The sequence below is a fragment of the Vespa crabro genome, chromosome 9 (assembly GCF_910589235.1).
Source record: "Vespa crabro chromosome 9, iyVesCrab1.2, whole genome shotgun sequence".
NCBI lineage: Eukaryota > Metazoa > Arthropoda > Insecta > Hymenoptera > Vespidae > Vespa > Vespa crabro.
The window spans coordinates 783,262-798,343 of NC_060963.1; the positions used below are offsets into that span (position 1 = coordinate 783,262).

General features: G+C 32.2%; 1 protein-coding gene across 1 annotated transcript; it reads left to right on the forward strand.

Moving 5' to 3' along the window:
* Positions 1–1,035: 1,035 nt before the first annotated feature.
* Positions 1,036–14,889, forward strand: LOC124427035. The gene is made up of 12 exons (XM_046969463.1): positions 1,036–1,505; positions 10,361–10,635; positions 10,740–10,894; positions 10,996–11,210; positions 11,607–11,751; positions 11,856–12,080; positions 12,166–12,535; positions 12,614–12,794; positions 12,925–13,088; positions 13,175–13,378; positions 13,516–13,683; positions 13,781–14,889. The coding sequence occupies exons 2-12, from the start codon at positions 10,539–10,541 to the stop codon at positions 14,293–14,295; spliced, it is 2,439 nt and encodes an 812-aa protein (XP_046825419.1). The 5' UTR covers positions 1,036–1,505; positions 10,361–10,538; the 3' UTR covers positions 14,296–14,889.
* The last annotated feature ends 193 nt before the right edge of the window (positions 14,890–15,082 follow it).

Sequence of the window (15,082 nt, forward strand, 5' to 3'; positions counted from 1 at the left end):
TCAAACAACGATCATTTTTTTTCTACTTTTATCGAGGAAGGATTGAACGACAAATTATTTTATTACTTTTTTTTTTCTTTTTTTTTTTTTTTTCAATAAAACTTAAAACGTCAAGAGTCCCGTTTTACGTAATGAAAACATGCAAAATTTTTCTGCCGTATAAAAAAAAGAAAAAATGGATAATACAAATCCTCAGAATATTTCTTTGGAAATTTTTCTACGTAGATTAAGCTTGCGTAACATTACCTTTTATCGTGCGGAACGTCAATGCCGTAGAAATCTCAACTCGATCGTTTTGTGCAAAAAAAAAAAGTTTACTTTTCCAGTTTCGCTTGAAACGCCTATTATTCCGATTTATGTGGCAATCGATCATTGCGATATACAAGAGGTTTATAACATCTAAGAAAACCGACGTGTATATAAATAGATTCCAATGGAATCCTACAGTAAAAATTTATCTTTCAGCCAAGTTATGAGACAACCTCTTAGTCTCACCATTTCTTTTTATCGATTTACTCCCTCTCATAATTCACCTAGATCGTTAAATGATCGATCACTTTTTCACATTGTTTTCACTGGCTATCACTATTTTACCGCTTGATTTTTAAATTTTTCTTTTCACACACAAGACAAAATTAATACAAAACAAATCAAATGAATTGCATAAATGTACAGTTTCATATTATATTTATGGACATTATAATCGGTGCTTATAAATTGATAATTTCTCCTTAGGTAGTGAGTTTATCGCTTGACACCATATTATTTGTTGTGACACGACAATAAAAACATTATGTTTAACTGAATATTCTCAATCTTAGAGAAATATTATTTCAGCGAGTGTCATTAACAAATGAAAAAATAAATAAATAAAAAAAAAAAATATATATATATATATAAATAAAACTACTTACCCAAGGAATAATTCATCTTGTAAAATAAATTGTATATATTATATTTACGATAAACTTCGACCACACAACCTTCGGTTTATTAGAATACGTGTTTTCGAACCGGTGTTGGCATAGCGCGATCGGAGAGCTCAGTAGCCTGCACGACTTCGCGTTGTGCGGACATACGAGTACATACTCGAACGTGATCGTAACACTTATTCGTAACAAATAAAAAAAACAAAAAAAAAAAAAAAAGAAAAAAAGAAGAAAAAAAAACAGAAAAGAAAAAAAAAAGAAAAAATAACTGAACTTTTACGACGAGCACTACTGTTCTCGACCGAGAACGCGATCTTCGTGGTGGATTACGTGGCATCGATCGACTCGATCATATCGATCTTTTTTTTTATTAATTACTACTTCAGCAATTTGAAGTAATATATACATACATACATATATATATATATATATATATATATATTACTTTACAATCCTCGTATATCCATTTTGGAAGAATCTTAATCTCGAATTTATTTTTCAAAAATACCAACGATCAATTTTATTTCAACGCGAAACATTACAGAACGTGAATGAACTTTATGGAATGCGTTGAAGGTAAGCTAATTATTATTACTTATTAATAATATATTATACGAATAATCAAATGTTTAAACATATAAAAGTAATTACGAGAAATAATTATTATATAGTTTTTCGAGTGCCTTCTATACCTTGTGTTTCGATATTAACAAAAGATATTTTCAACAAGTTTCGAAAACAATTCGATTGATATGAGGGAGAGAGAGAGAGAGAGAGAGAGAGAGAGAGTTCAACAATTCTCGCGCGTGACAAATTATCGGTAATTTGCCGAGGCAACCCTAACGCGTCCACTTTTTATGACATCCGTCTTTCGATCTAAAGTAATTCGCAAGTTCCTTTTGTGAATTCGTTCGACGTAAATCATGAAGGAGTACGTCATCGTTAATAGAGAGAACGAGTGCACAAATTTGATTCTTCGAGTGCAACGTAATTTCATTGAATAATTTTGAAAAAGAAATAGCGCGTACGCGGAATGAAGGTCGACATCGAGATAAAAATAATTATTACTCTTTTAATTTGATGTTGTTTCAATGATAAGTAATTTTAATTATAAAGCACGTGTGAATTTTTTCTGATATTAAATCATTCGTGAACGTAAGGATATAAATCTTATTGATAAATGTATCGATTATACATTATGTATCTAAATTTATAAGAAGATTTTAGAAGAGAAAGAAAGAGAGAGAGAGAGAGAGAGAGAGAATGTGTGTGTATAATGCAATTTATAAACAATTATTCGTAGAAAAGTGACCTGTATAATATAAGTCGATGACACTTTCATAGTATAAGTATGTTACATTCACGAATAATATAAACACCTCGTAACCTGATTAAAGGGGATTCGAGAGTATTTGGTTCCTTTCCCTTTTCGCGTATCGAATCAACTTTTACCTCTTGACTTTATCGATACTTTATTTCTGACGAATAATAATAAAAGAAAGAGAGAGAAAGAGAGATAGATAGATAGAGAGAGAGAGAGAGAGAGAGAGAGAGAGAGAGAGAGAGAGAGAGAGATTGAAATATAAAAATTCTTTTGGTGTCTACGTTTCTCTTAGGAACGTTATGAACATCGTAAAAGTGAAATCGTACGATCTCTTTTTTTTCTCTCTTTTCCTTTTTCGTTTGGTACTTCGCAATCAACATAATTCACAATCGTGAAACAATGTCCTTTTCTTTTTCTTTATTTTCTTCGTAAAAGGATTCTAATGGAAAGTGCAAACACGGCGATGGATTCTTATCCTCGTTCTATCTGCGCGTGTATGCGTCCGTATATTGTAAAATATTCTTTCAAAGCTCGCGCGCATTCTCTTGAGGACTCGTCGAGCGCATAATTTGCGAGTTCCTCTTCGGACGCACTCTAGAAAGGCTGGACCAAGAGAGAAAGAGAGAGAGAGAGAGAGAGAGAGAGAGAAGTCTTTCCTTTGGATAGACACGCTAATAATCAACGGCCCCGATGCACTTGACCCGATTTGCTAGTTTGTCTCGTTCGTATTGTGCTCGACTAACAGCGGCATAGTGAAAGCAACATCGAATGTCCGATATCTTGGATGACTTTTACCTAAGTGCTCCGATCGTGGGCTATATTAATTGAGAAAAATCGATTGCTCCGAGAACACGTTTACTTTGTATCTTTTCCTTTTTTCTCTCTTTTATTTTCTTTTTTCTTTCTTTTTTTTCTTTATTTTTTTTTTTTTTTGTTTCTTCGTTAAATACCTCCTTCGATTCTGTTAATGCGAATAAATTTGCATAAATTATACATGACGATATATCGCTCGTTCTTTTCTCTTATTACAGAGAGGAATAAAAAAAAAATATATATATATATATATATATTTGATAACGGGCGACGATGAATGTTCCTTTTTTTTTTCTTTTTATATCTCATTACAAAACATGATAGAAAGAAAGGGGAGAGAGAGAGAGAGAGAGAGAGAATTTACGAACGGATAAATCATCGTTTTTATTATTTCCAAGCGACGGGAAAAAAACCAAAGATTGAAAAGAATTGTTTTACGATCGATTCGAAAGAAGAGAAAAAAGAAGAAAGAAAGAAAGAAAGAAAGGAATGAAAGGAAGGAAATTTATCGATCAATTAATTCCTTCGTCCGTATTCACAATGATCTCTCGACATCGTCATCTTTTTGTTTATCCTCGTTTTATATAAATATTTATTTTGAATTCCATTGTTCGATCGTAGAGAATATCCGTACGTATTCATTTTGAAATGGATCTAACGTTAGTAATGTACGATACATGCGGACAAAGTTGTAGAACGTGTTTGAGCTGAAATTCAATCACTTTTGTGTTACGCAAAAACTTTGTAATCGGTTTTAGCTTTCATGATTTGTTAGAAATAAAGATCGTTAATAAAGATATAATCTCATAGAAATTTATTCGTACGCTATATTTATACGACATTGTAGAATAAAGAAACAATTATTTCGATTTAACGAGGTATAAATTAAACGAGAAACAATCGTTTCAAGTTAATGAACGCATAAACGTTCATTTGATATGATAACTTTTATCTTTATTAAAACATTCCTTTATGAAAAATGATTGAAGTATTAATCGCGTTAATTATTATTGCATCGAGAATTATCTCGATCGATGTAAATGATAATATCTTTCGATCGTTAAAGAAAGATCGCGAAGAAGACACGCGAGGATCATCGAGATGAGTCCTCTGCAAATCGGACTCGTATTACTCAGAAAAAAGGAAGAAAAAAAAAGAAAGAAAGAAAAAAACTTGCAAGAAGATACAACCTTGATGAGTATATAGTTTTTCAATTATCTTCGATCTTATTTAAAATTCGTTCTTCGTGTAAAATATACTTCATATTTTAGTAGAATATCTTTGTAGAATAATATATCACTTTATTTCATTAAATAATGATTTGATATTTGACATTTGACGTGGTTTAACGTGACAGTGTCACGATTAGAGTTCACTCGAGATTAACCCCAATTTGTTAGCTCGTATCGTCGAATATGCGTACTCTTTTTAGTTCGAGTAATTATAATAATATAATGAAAGTCTTATGATTTTGAAACGATATATGAATATATTTCTATTTATTTTTATCATTTCAATAATTTTTATCTTTCTCATACAGTATCATACTTTTTCACAATCATGTTTTCATTTCCTTTTTTTCTTTCTTTCTTTCTTTCTTTTTTTTTTTTTTTTGCTTCTTTCAAAAAGACAAGAATGAAATATAAAAATACGCCAACTTTGTCGGCGTCCATCTTACTGTCTCTAATATATTACCTTCATGCTCAATAATAAGTCTTGTAAATAACAACTAGTTCACCCAGTTACGACTTTCTATGTCTCGATAACATCCGCTACACGGAGAGCTTCGAACGTAATCGGACAAAATGGATAATTGAGATGGACCATTCTAAGAAGAGATACATGTACACATGTTATGTACATACATATAGACATATTCTATATCCTATTCTCCGTTACTCGATCCGTTCCACGAATCTCTTTCTCTCTCTCTCTCTCTCTCTCTCTCTCTCTCTCTCTTTCTCTCCTCTCTCTTTTTATACTCTTCCATTTTGACGCTTCATCTTGCACAAAGATACCTAGTTAGTTACTACCTGATTTCGATAGGACTTGAGAATATTTTTATCGTTCTCGTGTTCGTCGATCAAAGGAGAGAAAGCAAAAGTTGTTTTTACGATCGATCGCAAATAAAATATTTTTCTTTTAAGACGCAAAAGTAATAAAAATATACAACGATGGATTATAGTTGATCAATGATCACAATCATCCTTTCGACGAAGAAGTAAACGTAATTCACGCCACGATCTTTCTCGTCCTTCGTTCTTCTGACATTTAAGAGATCTTCTCTTCTTAAGATAGATGAGAGCCATGGTGCATACATACGTACATACATATATACATCACATAGCGTAACTTTAAACAGAAATTATTCAAGGAACGTAGATACTTGAACGAACCTTCTATTGTGAACTTTCGCAATAGACATTCACGATTTCATTCCCTCTCCCTCTTGTTTGATTGCACAGGGACAAAACCTTTAAATCTATTAGATAGTTCGTCACATTTTTATGATATAAGGAACGAATAAAATTAATTTAAGGATTTTTTTTTCTTTTTTTTTTTTTTTCTTTTCGTTGATATTAACTTATACTGAAATATATAAAGGAAGAAAATGTATAAAATAGGATTGCTATCAGTGACCCTCATTTAATTAGTGTTACGTGTTTGAGCCTTGAACGAAGAAGACGTGCAATCCGTTATAATACATTATTTCACTTCCTTATGACTATTAAATAACTTTCATCGGCGTCGATGTACGATATTGAAGATAATCGTTGAATATATTAATAATTGATTCATCCAATCGTCTGCTGCTAATTTTTTTTATTTTTTTTTTTTTGTAATTTGTTTTTTGTAATTTTTTTTCTTTTTTTTTTTTAACCATCATCATATAAATAATGACTTCTTAAACGTCCATTTAATCAATTATAATGAGTTCCTTCGAAATATCAAAGAGTAACTTTCACGCGCGCGTGCGCGCGTGTGTTGTGTGTGTGTGTGTGTGTGTGAGTGCGATTGTATGCGTTCGTTCTCACGTGACAAATAAATCGTCATGTGACCTTTCAAGAAGATTTCGTCTTGTTGTCTGATCTCATCGTAGCGTTTAACAAGTGAATAAAGTTTGAAACAACCGTGAAATATATTAATTTATAAGAAACATATTTAAGAGAGAGAAAGAGAGAGAGAGAGACAAAAGGGAATAATAAATAAAATTATTTTACTATAGAAAAGATTGTCACATAGAAGATAGACCAAGAGTCATAATGATACAACAGGCATATCTGTGATTTTTCGCGTTGCATCAACGACGGAAATGAATCGATCGTTGGGATCGAGAGCATTTAATCGTGATCGTGAAGCGTGAAATTCGCCTAGGCAACGTTCTTTCGATTTCACATTGTACGCTGTACAACGATGTTGAAATATATACTTTATTCTGTTCTTTTCTCTATTTTTTTCTTTTTTTTTTTTCTTTCTTTTTTTTTTTCATTTTCATCAACACTTTAAAGGATCGATCGATCGAACGATCGATAACTCCAGATTAGATATTTTTTTTTTCTTCTTTCTCCTATCCTTTTCAAGTTTCATTTCTGTCCTTCGCAAGAGTTTATGTAGTACCTAGATACATTATAGCTTCTAACCTCATACCCTAGCACGAAGGAAATAAGTATTTAGCATTCTACGATCGTAAACTCTCATTACCGGTAGAAAACCAGTGTCTATCAACCTTATATGTCGTCCGTAAATATGTATGGCACGTCCTCTGCTAAGCTTTCGATCACAAGACTTTGTCCTATAATGATGAATAGCTAGGCTATTAAATTTTCACGTTCCACATTAGAATTTTCATCATTATAAAAATTAATTCTTTTGTAAAATATATTTAGAAATATTGTTGGTAAACGATTTGCACGAGATATTGTAAAATAATAATTGATTAGTATTTAGAAGAAAGAGAGGAGGGAAAAAGAAAGAGAAAAAGAGAGAAAGAAAACTAATCTCCCTTGAAATGACGTAAATAAGAAATTATCCATTTTACGAAATTCTTCGCTCGATTATCCGGATATCATGGAGAAGAAATAAATAATAATAAGAAGAAGAAGAGAAAAAAGAGAGAGAGAGAGAGAGAGAGAGAGAGGGAAAAAAAGATAAAGAGAGAAAAAGAACGATCTTGGAGCTGTCAGAAAACATTGAAGGAAGAAGGTACTTAGTACTAGTCTTACGTTTGCAAGGTCCACTCGCGCGTACGAGTTATGCAATTACATTTGTAATGGACCAACGCTGAACGTCGACGGTACCAGCAATTCGTGGTAATTACCGTATTCGCGTCTCGTAATTCACCGTGATCCTTCGGATATACGCGCGACACGACGCCAGAAGAGCCATAATTTTTTCTTCTTCTTCTTCTCTTTCTTCTTCTTCTCTTCCTTCTCGAAATTTTCTTGCAACACAAGCAAAACTATGCGAGTTAATATATAAAATAATGTCAGATAGAGGGGATAGAGAGAGAGAGAGAGAGAGAGAGAAAGAGATATCTCTTTAATTTCTCGATCGAATCAGAAAAACTTTTTTATTCCTTTCTTCTCTTTCGTTACTTTTCCTTTTTTATTTTCTTTATTTTTTCTCTCTTTTTTTTTTTTCTTCTTCTCAATCTGTTTGCCATTGCAATTTCGCAAGTATTTACTTATACACTGGAGATTTCAATTATCGGCGCGCGTGACTTTCAGTTAAGAAAATATTAAAATGTAGGAGGAGATCGTGCACAGATTTTTCTTTTTCTTTTGAGACATACTTTTGTTTTATTTTTTACATATATTTACCGATACCGCATGATCGTGTATTGTTTAGTATTAGTAAGACACATAATTAGCAACAGTATTATTTTCCTTTTCTAATAGATTTGTCGTCCGCGCCGTCGTGAAAAATGCAAAGGATATTTACGTAATTTTTTGAATCGTGTTCGTGCTTCGTAAAAAAATTAATAGAAAACAATTGAAAGAAAATGATAGAAAAAAGAAAAAAGAAAAAAAAAAAATAAATACGTGATAAGCGTGAACAACGATTGCATTGCGGCATGCTTCCCTCCACGTGATCCACATTCTGCGTAGTAGAATCGAAAATTGTTGTAGATCGTATCAACTCTTTATATTGTCCACGAGAGAGAAGAGAAGGACGGGGGCGGAGCGAGGGGGACCAGGACAGGGGGATAAAAAGAGCGCAAGGAATTATTTCGGTGTCATTTAATTCGTCTGATTGGATTGATCTTTTTTTGCGATATTGTTCGAAGAGAATAACGCGGATAAATTGCAGCTAGAACTAATGACATTTTAATTAGCGGCTAACTTATTACGGTAATCGTTGAATTATTATTTTGACATTTGTGGCAATTGAATCGGAGATAGAAATAAAAAGCAAAAAAAAAAAAAAAAAAAAAAGAAACAAAAAAAAAAAGAAGAAATAGGAAAAAAAATAAAGAAAAGTTTTTATTATTTTCTTAAAAATGATTATCGTTTAAGCGATATTAGAAATTAGGTATACACGTTATCCCGATAAAACGATTACCAAGAAATTGATTATTCGATGATATATATTATATGTACAAGAGCGATACGATTACTTCGAACTTCGGACGCTTTTAAAAAGCTTACAAATAGTTAAATTATTTTATTCTTCCGTTAAAAGAAAAATTCTATTGATCTATTTTATCTCCGCAGAACTTTTCAAAACTATTTTTCCTTGGTGTTTTTCGCTCCTTGTTATACGGATCACTTTCAACGAAGGAATCGATTCGTACGATGAATTAAAGATGAGAATGAAGTCTATTTTATTATGTGGGATAAGTATCGAGAATTGTTTTTGTCCATGACTCGAAGGTTGGTTAAACGTTCGATGAACGCTTTTACGAGCGATTCGTTTCTTTTTTTTTTTTCTTTCTTCTTCTTCTTCTTTTTTTTTTCTTTTTTTTTTTTTTTACACGTACGAGGAAAATCAAAATCATAGAAAATTTGTTACTCGGTTCGTTCGATCGTTATTCTCTTCGAATATAAATTAAGAATAAAGGAAAATCTTGAGCATTCGAATACTATACTTGGTGATCATTTTAAAGAAGGGCGATGGTTCATCGTTGGGACGAACGGAAGTATCATGGCACGATGTGTCATGTATTGTAAAACCGTTATGTAAAAGTCGTGACATTTCTATTGAATTACAGCGTACTTTATCAGGGTCGGCGTTTGTAAAAATATATATCATTGATAGGTATCGTTTATCAAAGATTGGACAATTAAAGGAAAAAAGATCCTCGGTATTTTAGAATCCTTGATAGTAATTTTTTTTTTGTTCGCCTACGATCTAATCGTTTCGTCAATGAAAAAGTATTATTAAAAATTAAGAATAGTTTTTATCTGAAAGAATTGAAAATGTAGATGTTTCGATTTGTTTAGAATTTTATATTCAACAACGAATATTCATTTATTATATATTCGTTTTTTAGCTTAACGTTTAGGTAAATAATATTACCATTACTTTCAAGAATTACATTAGAAAACGTTCGTATTCGTTTCTGGTACATTGACACAGGTCTGTTAATGATTAACAAACATATTTCTACTCTCTTTGACATTTGTCCACTGTGAAATTAAATGTAATTCTTCTTCTTCTTTTTTTTTTTTTTTTTTTTTTTTTTTTTGACACGCCCAACTCATGGAAGCAAACGACATCGACACCAAATGCCTTCCGTTTGCTTCTCAGATAGATTTCAGTCGTTAGTCGGTCAAGTACTCGAGCTTTATCATCCTTCCATTCATCTTTGCATTTAAATAAAAATCCATTAGAACTGAGTATCATTCTTTTTACTCATGATCTTTTGAACGTAATAAAAACGAATTGGAATTGATATATATGACGTTGATACAATTAATCGTAAACAAGTATTTTAATTGGATTAAAGCGTGTTATCGTGATTGATGTGTCCCGTTGAACTTTGTAAATACGAGAGAAATATTTGTTGGGATAAGGAGAATGACAAAAGAGTATTCTTTTTTTTCTTTTTGTTTCACTTTGTTTTTATCGATACGCTGTCAGTTTTTATCGATACAGTGTCAGTTTACCAGTGTGTTACATTGAACCGTAATATACGCATGATTGCATTGATTTAAAAATACTCGTTTACATATTGATACTCTCGTAAATAATATCATTACAAATCATTCGAAATGTTTTCATTCTGATAATATATTATTATCTTGTTTTAATTTTACTTTATAAATAATCATTCATATTGATTTATACGCAGATTATGAAAGGTGAATAGATTATTGAGAATGATAATACAACTCGATCGAATTGAGATATAAGATTATTCGTTAATTTTATTCATGAACTGTTGACGAACAAAAATACGAAGTACGAAGGTACTAAAAAAAGAGAAAGCAAAAAAGAAAAAAAGAAAGAGAAAAGGAAGAACGAAGACAATGATGTTGATCAAGAGTTTCTTTCGGCGTATCGCCAAAGATTTTCGGCACAAAGAATTGCTACCTCTCAAATTGATATTTTTCGTTCAAGCGTCGAGTAAGTAAAAAAGAAAGAAAGAAAAGGAAAAAATAAAGAACAGTCCTTTCAATTCTATTATATAACGGCAAAATTGACAATTATCGAATATTTTCTACTTTTAGCGCTCTACGTACTTTATCCTTATCTGACGATTCACATGAGAGAATTAGGTATAAATGTAGAAGAAACAGCCATAATGAGTGCCGTTACACCTATCGCAGCTATAGTGATGCCACCGTTGGCTGGGATGTTTGCCGATCGAGTTGGAAATTTTCGGGTAAATCAATGGGTTTTATTTGTAAAAATAAAAAACGTCATGGTTCGTCATTAACAATGGGTTTTCTTTCTTTTTTTTTTTTTTCTTTCTCCTGATTGCAGATATTATTATCATTCTTTTCTTCTCTTGGCGGTGTAGCAGCGTTACTTCTCTTACTCGTTCCAATAGGCAGAGTTACAGTCGAATTTCCAGAGAGAGTTATAATGGACGCGAGTTGTGCAAGTAAAAATGGCGAGCTCATATATTCGATGAGTCAAAGTCACCCTTGCGAAACGGATTTGAGCTCAGAGATTGCTACGAAGATAGAGAGCTGTGGGTAAGTACGAATTTCATTAGAGATTTATTTCTACTAAATTTAGAGATTTTTTTTCTATTAGATTAAATTCATGCCTCTCCATTGTGTTCCTGTTTGATCTCGAGGAAAGAACAAAATTAATTGTATAGCAAAGATAATTACTTTTAATGATCTTAACTACGAAGATGACAATCCAAAGAGATAATAATTATTACGACGAGTTTAATTCTAAATAATTGTTATAATATTTATTACGAGATACCGATTCGCGTATTTCATCTTCCTGTTTTCGTCTTATTTAATTCATGCTTTAATCTTTCCTATAAAAAAAATAAAAAAATAAAAAAATAAAAAAATAAAAAAAAAAAAAAAAAGAAAAAAATATTGTTATCTGAATAGCATAAAGACGTGTTTTAGGTATGCCTGTCACATAGACGAACAGAATGAAACCAATTCGCAAGCCCTATTAACTTCGAGATTGTATACGATTATGAGTTACGATTTTAAAATGGGTGCCAATGATTCGTTCAAGTATACTGCCTCTTTGAATAACATCCCACAGGTATCTATATTTTATTAATTTGTCCGAATAGAAATCATTGTAGATTTTAAGTTGGTTAAATAAGAGAAAGAGGAGGTAGAAAAAAAACTTTTCTCTTTTCGCAGGACATCGGTCAAATACAGGACATGAGAATAAATCGTAAATTGAAAAACAATGAATTCTTTAAAACGTCGGTTCGTCGTTTGTCAAAGAACACTTATTTCTTCCCAACAAATTCACTTTACGAATTCTCTTGCAGTCCGTCGACTTTTCTCGAGAATTTTGACTCCGTCAAAGTTTACGAAAATCGAACCCTATGTACTTTCGGACAATTCATTGATTCGTCCAATGTGAGATCTGATAAATTGTAACATTATTATGTTAAATCGATTTAACGAAAATACACTGCAATACTTCATTATAATATAATCGTAGGAGAAAATCGATCGAACTATGAACAGACAATCCTATTTATCGAAATTAAATAAATTGGAAACGACGGAGGAGGACATAGAAGAGGAACGACAAAAATTTATCGCAGAGAAAGTATCCTGGAATGGTGAAACTTTTGAGAAAGTAATTTGTAAAAATTTTAACGAAGATGATCAAACGATCGTTGTAAAAGTTCCACTCCTTGATTATGCCCAAAGTCCAGAACCATATCAAATACTCGATATTGAGAATTGTGTTAAAAAATGTATCGTTACAATGCCCCGAAAGGAAGTATGTTTGAACATGGATATGCAAGTCGAGTATAACATTACATTGACGTTCTGGTTATACCTGGTGATTAGAGTATTTATTGGTAAGTGGATTGGAGAAATAAGGGTCGATATCGTTCCAATAAATCCAATGACTTATCAATGTCTGCTTTTTATTTTAGGAATCATCGGTGGAACCACCTTCGCCATGTTCGAAGGTGCAGTTATTGCAATATTGAGAGAACAGGAGGCGGATTACGGTCTTCAAAGAATTTACGGAAGTATCGGTGGTATGATTTCGTCTCCGTTGTCTGGTCTTTTGATAGATTATGCCAGTAGGGATAAAGGATACACGGACTTTAGGTAAACTCTTTCGAACGATCGAAGGATCCAATCGATATATACATATATATGTATATATATATATATATATAAATATATTTATTTTCGTTGAACAACGTGTACGATTGTTAATGTTATTTTCTATTTCTAGACCAGCATTTTATTTATACGCCGCATTGAAATTGATATCGGGTTTCCTTATGTTAGCTATTAATTTGGAATTCAAATCTCCTGCGACTAACGTTGTCAGTGACGTTCTCACAGTTCTTAAGAACGTCGAAGTGGTTGCTCTTTTCATAGCATGTTTTATTCTCGGTGAGAAAAAGTTCTTATACAAGATTCTTTAATTATCATTTAAATCTTAACGAAATATAAATGTAACAATAACAAAATATTTCAAGGGACCGCTTGGGGATACATCGAGTCTTTCCTCTTTTGGTTAATCCAGGATTTAGGAGGTTCCAGATCACTCATGGGAATTACTATAACGGTCGGTGGTATAGCAGGAATTCCTTTGCTCGTTCTTTCTGGACCAATCATATCGAAGATCGGCCATGCTAATGTCCTTTTCATCGGTTTTATTTTTTACGCTGTCAGGCTTTGTGGTGAGAAATCAAAAAAAAAAAAAAAAAAAAAATCACACGTGTACATTCCTGTAAAAAAAGAAAAAAAAAAAAAGAACAGAAAAAAGATTTTAACTCGTATATTAAATAAGTTTATAGATGAGAATTATTTGTTTTAGGTTACTCTTTGATTTACAATCCTTGGCTTACATTGATCTTCGAGGCTCTCGAATCAGTTACATCGTCTCTCAGTTTCACGGCAGCTGTTACTTACGCAGCAAAATTATCTACCTCTACAACGGACACCTCGATACAGGGATTACTCGGTGGACTTTATTATGGAGTTGGTAAGAGAATAATAATAATAATACTTTATATTGTTTAATTCGATTCTCTTCTATTGTTCTTGGTACATATATAATATTACATATATATTGTTCACAGGTAAAGGTTCTGGTAGTTTGGTCGGTGGTTATCTGATGAAAGCATTCGGTACCAGACCGACGTATCAGATCTTCGCTGTGATCTCCTTAGTGACCGGTTTAATATACTTCTTCTTCAATGCGTTGTATTTGAAGAAAAGGCCTCAAGTCGAAGGGAACGACATTGTAAAGAAAAAACCAAAGACGATGACGGAGAATCAGAATGGTCTTGATCGTGGTATCGTTGAGATCGCTTTGGACGAAAAGAATCAGCATCGAACGGACAATGAAAAGGAGAAGAAATCGATCGATGCGCTTGGAATCGACAACGAGAATTTTGTCATGGAAAAGGATATCTCCCCGAAGGATCTCGAGGCTATTAAAAATGCGAAAAATCTCGAGGCTATTGAGAAATCATCGATTACGACTAATCAAGAGAAAATCGAGGGACAAAATGGATTGGTCAATCCTAATTTTATAGAGGGCCAAGAGGATGAGGATTGTAATATTACGATAGAGATACGACCGGACATTTAAAATATATATAAGTTCCTTTTGAAGATCTCTGAATAATTTACGAAGGAGGAAAGAACGATTAATTAAAAAGGGAAGAAAGAATGTGCGAACCCTTTTTATTCTTAATTATCCGATCGTGTGTCCTTTAGAGAAACGTATACATATATTTTTTCTTTCTCCTTTCTTCTTCCCCCTTTCTTTTCTACAAATTTCCGTAACAATTTCATAATCGTTCCGTATATACGAATTGTTATAACGATGACGTCATTTAATGATAAATAAGATTTCGATAGTATGTAAATTATATAGTTAATGTTTTTTGTATATAAAAGTTGTATAGTTAATGTACGTTGTAAATATTGTTCTTGGCAGGAGACATGGCAAACTTTATCTTTTATATATATATACATACATACATACATAAATGTGTGTGTGTCTGTATGTATATATACATAGTACACACACACACACACACACACACACACACACACACACACTTTTTTTCTGTACGATAATATGCTTAATAGATAGATATGTTTCATTAGAAATGGATGATGAGTTTTCTATGAAAACAATAATCCTGTAAACCATATAAATATAAATGATTACTTATTATCCTTCTTACTTATTACCTCATTGAATATTTTCTCATGTTGTTATCTTTGAACAAACAAATTCATCAGTCTACATCTTCAATTTATTATATATTACGAGTTACGCATTTTCGAGTAAAACATTTCTCGCGCACGAGGTCGATTAACGTTTGTTTGTCTTTCTCTTAATTCACACGTTGTTACGACAATATTAT